This window comes from Pseudonaja textilis, chromosome Z (assembly GCF_049901715.1).
Source record: "Pseudonaja textilis isolate UNSWEBS1 chromosome Z, rPseTex1.2, whole genome shotgun sequence".
NCBI classification, from domain to species: Eukaryota; Metazoa; Chordata; class Lepidosauria; order Squamata; family Elapidae; genus Pseudonaja; species Pseudonaja textilis.
In genome coordinates, this window is record NC_142008.1 from 129971944 (window position 1) to 129983392 (window position 11449).

At 38.9% G+C, this 11449-nt stretch overlaps 1 protein-coding gene across 3 annotated transcripts in view; it reads left to right on the forward strand.

Moving 5' to 3' along the window:
- Window positions 1-7754, forward strand: part of MVP (major vault protein) — a 49372-nt gene extending 41618 nt beyond the window's left edge. For all 3 annotated transcript variants that reach the window (XM_087918321.1, XM_087918323.1, XM_087918322.1), the window contains 3 exons: window positions 5235-5432; window positions 5583-5718; window positions 7371-7754. In XM_087918321.1, the coding sequence (XP_087774447.1) occupies window positions 5235-5432; window positions 5583-5718; window positions 7371-7739 (703 nt within the window). In that variant the 3' untranslated portion in view covers window positions 7740-7754. The remainder of the gene's footprint in view (window positions 1-5234; window positions 5433-5582; window positions 5719-7370) is intronic.
- Window positions 7755-11449: the final 3695 nt, after the last annotated feature.

Consider the following 11449-nt stretch of genomic DNA (forward strand, 5'->3'; position numbering starts at 1 on the left):
ATTATTTTTTCGTTCATTTTCTGTCTTTTATTCAAGAAGCACAAGATAACATACGCTACTTGTCCCTTCTGGCCTTCTTCCATATACATATGGGATTTAATTTTGTGATGGCTAGCCCAGATAATGCACTTAATTTCACCCAGTATTAATAGCCATATTACTGTATTTGACTGCAAGGCCTTCGCGTTTTTCTCCCTCCGACGTAATTATTAGCAGTATATTTCAATAATATACTGACACCAATTTGTGCTTCCAGCTCTGCAACTTTAACATGCAAAATTAAAGATAAGAGAGCCCTTTAAAGGTTTAATAAAGGGCTGCCATATCTTTAATAAAATCTTCTCTTCACAAACTTAGCCTCCAGTTTCTTCCTGTTCAATGAGGCTGAAAAGTAGATATTTCAGGTCTTTGACCCCCTCCCTTTTCTCCCTACATTTTACAAAATTAGCACTCTTTTTCTACAAGATGCTCTTGATTCAAGTTAATATAATTATATATTCATTGTATAGTTCATTGTAATAGTCCCAGGGGATCAGAAAGAGTAAAATTTAATCTACTGGTTCAGTGGTGGGATTAAAATGTTTTTTACTACCAGTTCTGTGGGCATGGTTTGGTGGGCATGGCAGGGGAAGGATACTGCAAAATCCCCATTCCCTCCCCACCCCACTAACCTGCTTTCCAGCTCTGTTCTCCTGACCAGGCCAACAAAAGAAGACCCAGCCAATTAGCTGGGACTCGGGAGGCAGAGAATAAATGGGGGCAGAGCCAGTCAGAGGTGGCATTTGCCAGTTCTCCGAACTGCTCAAAATTTCCACTAATGGTTCTCCAGAACTGGTCAGAACCTGCTGAATACCACTTCTGTACTCGTTGGAAGGAAATGATATTGACAGAGGAGTTATTCAACAAATGTGATGTGAAATATGAAAATAAGCATTGCAAAAGAACTCTGGCCTTAGAGGAGACTTCATGACATGTTAAATTGTTGGGTACCTGAGTTGGTGTGAGCTGATAAGAAAGTGACCCTGAATTTGAGAAAGACACCTTTACTATTGTAAAAGTTTTTTTTTTCTAAAAATACAAATTGCTAAGTAATTGAGGCAAAGCAAAAAGCAGTTATTGGGGGGTAGGGGATGTCAAGTCTTTTTTTTTTAACAAATTTTATTAATTTTTTAAAAAACAATACACAAACAAACAAGACATAGGATGTAGTAACATAGAATATCTTTTCTAAAAGAAACAGATAAAACATCTTATTTAAAAAGAGAATAATTCCAAATTATCACATTTCTATACAAACACAATTTAATATGTATATTTATCTTATCTAATCAACTTCATATCTTTTCCCAACTTCTCTTTATTGCTCCCTTTCCTTCTATTTAATTGTATTTCTTTTGCCTTAAATTATATATATTCATTGTATATAGTTTCATTAGTTCTCTTCCACATCCTTTCAAACAGACAAACATTACACAAAACATAGATACATAAAACTTCTTTTTGAAAAGCGGCTTACCCCGGGTTGAATCTTTTTATACAGACATAAATCAAATTCGTGCTCACTTAATATACTATTTCATATCTTATTCAGCATTCTATATTTTCTATATATTTTCTCTCTCCTCTTCACTCTTTTAATTCTATTTTATTTATTTCATCTCAATTTAAATAATTATACTTGCATCTTTTGTCCGTTCTCTTTCAATCATCTATTTATCCTTTCTTTCTAGTACAATATTTCTCCTGTAAACACTGCTTGAAGTATGACAACTTTTTATCTTTCCCCTAAATTTAACACTTAAAATAATATATATTTTCCATACTGATTCTGCTTCATACATTCTAAGTACTACACTTCAAAATAATAAAACAAGCAAATACTATTAAATTTAATAAGTAATAAAACCAAGAAAAAGGAATATTGAGTTTATAATATAATAAGAACAATGTTTCATAGTTGAACTCTTATTAAATCTTAAACATTTTCATAGCTTCCCTTTAATGCATTATTAACTCATATAATATTTTAATTTTCTAACTCAGTTTCAAATACTAATATCTACAATACAATCTTATGTACTTTTGCAGAATCATTTTTATAAAATTATATCTTACCCCTTATCTCTGAAAAAAACCTGTTTTTAACATCTTGTTTAAAACCTTTATGACTTATCTTTCCTTTTTCCTTCCTTTCTTATCAATTCTAGCTTTTTGACCCCCCATCTCTCAAACTTCACTCTCTTAGTCTTCCCTCTCTGCTGTATTTCTCTTTTCTGTTGCTTTCTGACACCATATCGATTTTTCATATTATTTTTCTTTTTCTTGGTTGCTTTTTTAAGTCCTGAGTTCACCTTTTCCTTACTCCCCTTTCGCTTTTCTTCCTCCACTAAGAATATTTGTCCATTAAAGATGGCTTCTCCCTCTTCATCCCAGCCTTCCTGTCATTGTTGTATTTCTTGATAGGTAGAAATCGCCATTTCTAAAAAGTGGAAAATAGATCCAGAAGAACCCTTGTCTTCTTGTTCCTCTTCTTTCAGTTTTTGAAATTCCATTTGTAATTCTTCAAAAGATAATGCCATTTTTTCTTTTTTTTTTCTTTTTAAAACAACCCAAATATCTTTAATCTTTCAAAAAATAGTTCACAAAAATCCCAAAGTCACAAAGCAATCCAAATCAAAGCAAACAGTTTCATTTAGCACTTTCTTCTTTCTATATTTTCACTTCCTAGGGTAGAAATCAAATACACAGTTCCAAAGTAGTCTTCTAGAAGTCGTAATATCTTTTATTTCTGATCTTATAAACTCAAAGCAGTCTCCTTCAGTACAATCTTAAAATAAGTCTTTATCTCTTCCCTTCCACTTATAGCAAATAAAATTTTTTTTAGGTTTTTAATTCCAATGTCCAGAAATCCTTTATCCCCTTGGCTTTAAATTTCAAGTTAGATTACCTTCTATGCCCAAGTAGATTTTTCAGATTTCCGTCTGCTGTTTCTGTGGGAAGGGAGAGTGAAAGAAAATAACTTTCCCTCCAGCTTTCTTCCGCCGCTTTTACAATCTTCTATGGGAGACAATGTATCCTTCAAACGATTTAGTTTCCAGGGTGTTTAGAAGTTTCTTGTTGTCCCGGTTCAGCCAACACTTTCGCTTTCTCCTACTTCCTCCAGCACGAATCTTACCCAGCTGCAGGCTTCTTTGTGGCGGCCATTGCTGACCGCTGCTCCACCGCCTTGGAAAAAGGGTTTTGCCGGCTGAGGAGGGGGTTTGCGGTACCCCCAAACCCCAATCCAGATCCCCTCTCTTTTCGGCTGCCTCTATGGGGCAGCCATATCCCCCCAGATCCGTTTGGATCGGAGGCACCTCGGCGACAAGCGCTGCAGGAATCCTGGAGAGTCGCGAATTCCTGCCGCCACCGAAGCCTTGCAAAACCGGAAGCCGTCAAGTCTTTTCATAGTGTACAGAAAGAAATACAATACAAACATTTGGTATATGTGATATGTCCGAAAGCAAGTGATCAAACAATACAAGATATTGATTACATGCGAGACTTGAACAACAGAAATCATTGATTCTAGATAAGATTCCAAAAGTGGCAAATTTATGGTTATGTTACTTTTCCCCAGCTAGGTTTGTACCTTTCTTAAAACTTGTAAGTGTATTCGAGGACTTTCAGAATGTGGCTTCTATTGTTTGGTGCAGAAAAGACAAGTTCTCCCATACCAAAAGAAATTGCCCTGACCAAAAAGAAAAACGTTTTACTGAAGTTAAAAAAGTAGCCTAGACCATCATATTAAAAAATGCTGACATCGCTTTTTAAAATGCTAATAATAAACTCCCTTTTTACAATCCTGTAATCCCTTAATTTGGGGTAGAGTTGGGCCATCTAGATCAGCAGTTGCCAACCGGTGGGAAAATTTTGGTGGGCTGCAGAGAAATCTCACCCCCCACAGCACACACCCCCAAAGCAATTAATCCAGGCTGCACAGAAACACAAGGCTGCTCAGCCCACATGGCCTGTGGGAACCCTCCCCGCCCACTCACTCCTTACCCGGTAAACTTTTCTGCTAAGTTGCTATTTTTCCTTTTTCTGACCATCATCTGTTCTGCTGTGCCAGGAGATTTAGATTAGCTAGGAAGCAGGAAATGGTTGGATTTCTTGCTTTCTAACTAAGCACAGCTGAATCTCCCTTAGGACTGAAGGTTTGCTTGCAAGCAAATTCAGTGCAGACTCATGGCAAGCAAATTTGAGAGACTGAGCTACCCAATAGCAGATAGATAGATCACTGAATGATTCTGTGAGCAATTCAATCTGCCTTCCTGCTTTGCCTGATTTTGGGTAAAAGTTGCTCTTTTTGTTAAATAAAAAATTCAATATTTACATGCATGGTGTGTTGTGAGTTAATTTTGTGAGTTTGCGTGCAAGCAAATTTTATGTGACAGACTGAGCCAATGGCAGATAGATAGATTTCTGAATGAATCTGTGATTCTGTGAGCAACTCAATCTGCCTGCCTGCTTTGCCTGATTTTGGGTAAAAGTTGCTCTTTTTTTAATAAAAAATTCAATGTTTATATAAATATTTATAATATTTACATATAAGCCATGCCCAGACAGTCACATGACCACCAAGCCACACCCACAAATTAGGCCAGGCCCACAGAACCAGTTAGTAGTCCCCGGGATCTAAAATTATGAGTTTGGTGGTCCCTGAGGTGCAAAAGGCTGGCGACCCCTGATCTAGATGTATTTACTGGCTGGATGCCCTTCCTGACACCACGGGGAGTTTGCAGCAGGTATTTTTTTCTTTGCACCCTAGAAGAGAAACATCTGCTACTACCTAAGATTGAACTCTCAACCTTCCAAGTGGGAGGCGAGGGTCTTCACCACTAGGCCACCACGCCACTCATTTAACAAAAATGCTAATAGCAATAGCACTTAGATTTACATACCGCTTTATAGTGAGTGCTTTACAGTCCTCTCTAAGTGGTTTACAGAGTCAGCCTCTTGCCCCCACCTTGGAAGGATGGAAGGCTGAGTCAACCTTGAGCCTGGTGGGATCTAACCTGACAAATTGCAGGTAGCTGACTGCAGCAGAAGTAGCCTGTAGTACTGCACTCTAACCACTGCGCCATTGAGGCTCTATAATGAAGGTTAAAATTCCAGATAATAATAAAATTCCAGATAACAACAAATGCTGTTTGAAACCTCTGGGATTTAATATGACCTTCTCCTTCCTCCAGGGTGGTTTTTGGACCAGAACTTGTGCTACTGGGTCCAGATGAGCAATTCACAGTCCTGAGTCTCTCTGGGGGCCGACCCAAGCGCCCCCACATGCGCCGTTCTCTATGCCTCCTCCTGGGACCAGATTTCTGCTCTGACATTATCACTATTGAAACAGCTGATCATGCCCGTCTCCAGCTCCAACTGGCCTATAACTGGTAAGTGAGGGGTAACTGGATGGTAACTGTAAAGTCTGAGAAAGTTTGTGAAATCACAGTGGTCTAGTTCAGGCAAGCAAAGTTTCATCAAATCACTGTCATCTTCTCAGGTTTTCTTTGTAACTGTGTATGGATCTGTTTTCCCATCAGGCACTTTGAGATTCCTTCAGCGGCTGAAGCAACCCGCCTTTTTTCAGTCCCGGATTTTATAGGTGATGCCTGTAAGACATTGGCTTCACGCATTCGGGGAGCTGTGGCTGCTGTTACCTTTGATGATTTCCATAAGGTGAGCTTAACTTTAGCTTCTCCTCCATGACTGTTGTCCCACCAGCAACTCTGACATTTAACGCTCTCTTATGTGTAAATCCCTATTTACTTTTAAACTTGGTATGCTGCCTTTTAAAACCAAGCATTAAAAGTACGGTTTCCCTTTCTTGAGGTTTTGTTTATCCATGACCACAGATTGGAAAAGGTGAGAGGTGCGACTCAGGAGATGCTTGCTCTACACGTCTTCAGTGTTCAGTAAACTTTTCTTTAGACTTGGATATTGCAGGGATTTCTAGTGGTTTTCCAATCTACAGAGACAAAGCAAACATTTTCATTTATTATACACATGCTGCTGTGCCTACTTTAAATGTTCCTATTTGTTTTGGAAAGCTATTTTGTTTGCCTTGCATTAGTTTCATTGGGTATTTGATTTTTATTTATTTACTTTCATTTTTAATATACTACAAATGAAGAAAACAATTTTTAAGCTTAAAAAATTTAAAAAATGGGAAAAATAGGGGGGGAAATAACCTCATAATGAAACTAAGACAGAAAAAGGGAATAAATGCCTTTATATATTATCAAGGCAGATTTATTAGTAAATACATTACTTCTGTTTAATGTAATAGGTACAAAATGCTACTGTAAAATATCACAAAATTCTGCCACATCTAGACTGCAAAATCTAGACAGCCACAAAGTGGTAACAAAGAGTTGGATGTTTCTCTTTACTGCCATCTAAAGGATGATTGATTTTTGCAACCCAGATATGTTAACCCAAGCAGAAGACCCCAAAAGAGCTAACAGAGAAGAGTGGCATGGGAGGAACCAGTGTTTGAAGTAGTGGTTATGGTGCTGGTCTAGAAACCAGATTCTAGTCCCACTTTAATCATGAAAGCTGGCTGGGTGACTTTGGACTAGACATTCCTTCTGAATCCACCTCACTTCACAAGCTGTTCTGGAGAAGATAGGGGATAGGTGTCTTATCTACAAAATAATGATGGGATGTAAACCTGGGGAGGGGAGAGGTGGAAGGGGAATTGAGAGCTGATGCTATAGCTTTTCCACTGCTGCTTCCAAGCCAGCTATGGTCTCAAAAGCCACCATGTGCTGGTGCTGGAATGGAGGCCTTGGAAGAATGGAAGATTCTTGTCCTTTGACAGCTTTCTTCCTCATCAGTCTCTTCCTCTTTGCTGCATGTCAAGGAACAAATGGACAGAGAATAAACATTTGATTCCAAGACTGCCAAAATCCATGCAACTACAGAAAAGTCTAATTTGGTTGGAGTTTTGCCGCCCAGGTAAGATAAAACCAAGAGAGAAAGACTTGAGGGGTCCTTGATGTCCTCTGAGCTTGATTGTTTTCTTGCAGAGGAAGACTTCCAGGTGGGAAAGTAGTGACCTGAGTGCTGGAGGAGAAACGTTCTTTAGGTCAGTGTTTCTCAACTTCAGCAACTTTAAGGCGTGTGGACTTGGGCTCCCAGAATTATCCAGCCAGCATGCTGACTGGGGAATTCTAGCAGTTGAACTCCAGACACCTTAAAAGTTGCCAAGGTGGAAAAACACTGCGTTAGGTGACAATGAGGGAAGTCCCTGTGAGGTGAGGTCAAGACAGACTTTTTGAAGGGGGTTAATACTTAATATTTCTGTTCTTGAATTTTCTTATTTAAAGAACTCAAATCGTCTGATCTGTGCTGCTGTCTTCGGGTTTGATGGAGAAGGGAACCTGCGCCACTCCTTGCGCTTTGCCCCAAACGGCCTGGTCATCAGCAGCGTTGACATTCAAAGTGTGGAGCCGGTGGACCAACGGACGCGGGATGCCCTCCAGCGTAGTGTGCAGCTCGCCATTGAGATCACCACTAACTCCCAGGAAGCTACTGCTCGGTACGGAGCAACAGGGGGGGTGGAGGATGTGGGAAGCAACCAAGTCCCCTCTATTCACTTCTTATCATTTACAATATGTGTATCTTGCCCCAGAATCTCTGGGCAATTCAAATTTATTTATTTGATTGTTATTCCACTTTTATTACTTGATAAGTAACTCAAGGCAGTGAACATACCTAACATTCCTTCCACCTCCTATTTTCCTCACAAAAAAACGACCCTGAGAGGTGAGGTGGGCTGAGAGAGAGAGAGTGACTGGCCCAAAGCCACCCAGCTGGGTTAATAACTAAAGCTCACAGTCTCCTGGTGATTGTGACTATTTTCCCCAAGGAGGGGATAATAAGGGAGGGTGACCTCTTCAGATTGCAGAGAAAGGTAACAGAGGAAACTGCATTTATTACAGGCTCTTAAACTGTGGATTTCTACCGCCAGCCGGAGAAATGAAAGGGATCCCTGAGGGTTTTAGAAGCTGCCAGAAAAAAAAGAAATTTTGATACAGAGGGCACCCTCCCTTTTGAATGGTTCTTGGTTTTGTTCACTGATTTGCTTTTCTTGGCTTGAGAAAGGGTCAGATTTGAATATATGTAACAAACACTATTTCTGTGACTTCTGAAATGTCTGCTCTTGCAGTCCTAATTCAACTGTAGCTCTGTGACTTTAAAGACAGTTTAAGGACTTTAAGGATAGTGAGACACCCCCCCCCCCGCGCATCTCTGCGCATGTGTGCGCATCTTCCACACCTCCTGCCCCCGTGCATGTGCGCCAGATACCCAACAATCTGCTGTTGGGCGGGCAGCACGCACACATACACAGTAGACCTTGCATGCCGGCAGTAATGGCTCTGCGTGCCACTTGCGGCATGCATGCCATAGGTTCGCCATCATGGTCCTAAGCTTTTTCTCTGAGGCCATTCAAATTTCCAAATCTGTGGCTGTAAAGGAATGTAGTCTGGATTCCCAGGAGAGAGGGGATGCATTCTCAAAGCGCAAGAGACCCCACAATTCTGACAATTTGTGTGAGAGACAGAGGGTGAAGACAGCTCCTCCTTAACAGTTCCTAAAGTGACTTCTGGTTTGCAGGGCTTTGGCGGCAGACAGGAATCCGCGATCGTGTGCGGTTTCTGCCAGGGCTCGCCGCTGGAGCGCCCCGAGATAGCTGGCTTCGGGGCTAAGCCACCCCGTAGAGGTGGTGAAGAGTGGGGAGATCCCAGCAGGGTCGAGGAAAGCCACATCTTTCCTCCTCAGCTGGCTAAACTCCCTTTCCCGAAGGCGGTAAGAGTGGCAGTCAAAAATGGCCGCCTCAAAGAAGCACTCCTCCGGAAAAGAAAGTGCAGGAGGAAGTTAAGAAGTGAAAGTTTTGGCTGACCAGGATAAGAAGCAACAACTAAGGTATCCTGGAATTTAAATTTAATAAAAGATACATCGCTCCTAAAGAAGACTCGGAAGCAGCGAATGAAAGTGAAAAAGGAAAGTGTTTTTTTTTTCACTCTCCTTCCTTACGTTGACAGCGAAGAAAGCTGAATGAGAAATTGGAAAAATCCACTTTGGCACCAATAGGTAATTAAACTGGAAATATAATTAAATGCCAAGGGGACAATAAAGATTTCTGAACACTAAAAAATTCTTTTTTTGCTGTAAGTGGGAAGGGAGAGGAAAAGAATAAGGGCAGGATTTGGAAGGAGGAGTCTGCCTGGAATTCAAAAGAATCTAAAGTTAAATCTTAATAAGACTTCTAAAAGATACATTTTAACTGGAACTTTGCAACTAAATAGTAACCCCAGGAAGGAACCCCTGGAAAAAGAAGAAAGTGTTAAAAGAAACAGCTTGTGTATATTTGGATTGCTTGGTGACTTTGGGACTTCTGGAAATTATATTTGAATGACTAAAAACAATTGGGTGGTTGTTTAAAAAAATTCTACAATGGCATCACTTGTGGATGAACTGAAAATGGAATTTAAAAAATATAAAGAAGAGGCACAAGAAGGGAAGGGCTCTTTTGGCTCCGTTTTTCAATTCTTAGAAATGGCGATCTGTACCTACGAGAAACTACAAGAAAAGACTGCGCAACAAGAAGATTGGGACAAAGAAGAAGCCATCTTTAAGGAACAAGTAACTTTATCTGGGGAAGAAAGGGGAAAGGGGGGAAAGAGAATGGAGAATTTAAGACCTAAAAAAAACAGCCAAAAAAGGGAAAAATAATGTGAAAAGTGGATATAGTGTTAGAAAGCAACAGAAAGGGGGAATACAGAAGAGGGAAATGGAGGTGGAGAGACAAGGGGGTAAAAAGGGGAGAGAGAAGAAAGGGAGGAAGGAAAGGAAGAGAAGTTACAAAGGTTTGGAGCAAGATGTAAAGAAACAGAACTTATTCAGAGATAATGAGTGAAAATTTAATTGAAAAAGCGATTCTGTAAAGGTACATAAGATTGTATTGTTATATTTGTATTAGAAATAATGTTAGAAAATTGGAAACAACATATGATTTAAAAGTGGGATAAAATAGTGTAATTCAGTGAAACTTTTGTGAACAAAATAAATGAAATGAAATAAATGAGAGAATTGAATTAGGAAGGAATGGGAACATTTTAACTAATCAATGTTTTATAAAATATAAGTGAAGTGGGGGAAGTAACTATGGAAAGTTTATAAGTGTTCCCATAGAAGTATGATATCTATTTGAAAAGTAATGTGTAAAATGTTTAAGATTTAAATGAATATTAATATTAACGATAGAATTGAATTGGTATGGATTGTTGTTTTAATTATATATTCATAATTTTTTCTTTTTTTTAAAATACAGTGTGTAGTTTTAGAATGTACCAAGCAGAATCTGAACGGAAGTTATGTATTAAGTGTTATAATTTTAGGGGAAAGATATAAAGGCATCATACTCTAATCAGTAATTACAGGAGAAATTTTGTTTAATGAGAAAAGATAATAGACAGCTGGAAACAGGACAGACAAAGAATATAAGTATAATGATCTGAACTGAGATGAAATAAAATAAAATAAAATTAAGAAAGTTAAAAGAGGGGAGAAGCTATATAGAAAATGTAGAATGGTAATAAGATGTGGAATGGTATATAAAAATGAGCATGAACTTGAATTTGTGTCTGTATGAAGAGATGTAACCCGGGATCAAGCTGCTTTCAAAAAAGATGCTTTATGTTTTTATGTTTTATGTTTTGTTTGTTTATGTTTGTTTTTAAAAATCAAAAAATTTTTCAAAAAAGAAACCCCAGTTCCTAAAGTGTATGTTTTATGGGGTTGGTCGCCTGCCCTACCGTAGTTTGGCAAGTTATCTTTCTTGGTTTTGGAGGTTTCAAATCATCAAACAACCTACAGAATTCTCATAGATCACTTAGAGTGGTACCTCGGTACTCATCATTAATTGGTTTTGGGAGCTGAAATGAGTATCAAAAACAATGGGTACCAAACAGATTTTTCCCATAGGGAATTATGTAGTGAGTCATAAGGCAGTGAACACTGACACGTTCTAGCTAGTGCATTGAGTACCAAACAAATAGTGAGTATTGGGACAAAATTTTCATGTCAAAATGTGTTGAGTACCAAATTCAATGAGTTTCAAAACAGTTGAGTACCAAAGTACCACTATATTCTTCTCCAGCTTCTTGTTTTCTCAGAAACAAAGAAAAATGGAAACAGCCTGTTCTTTCCTTCCTGACAAAGTCTCTTCTAATTTATACCAGGAGAATGCCTTTGAGCTTTTCCCAGGATAAAGAAATGGATCTCAGGTAGGCTTTTTGGTGTTCATTTCCCCTGATCCCTACAGAGGATAAATGTGTGTGTGTGTGTCTGTGTCTGTGTGTGATCACACCCACACCCACATATGAATGAATTAAATATCCTG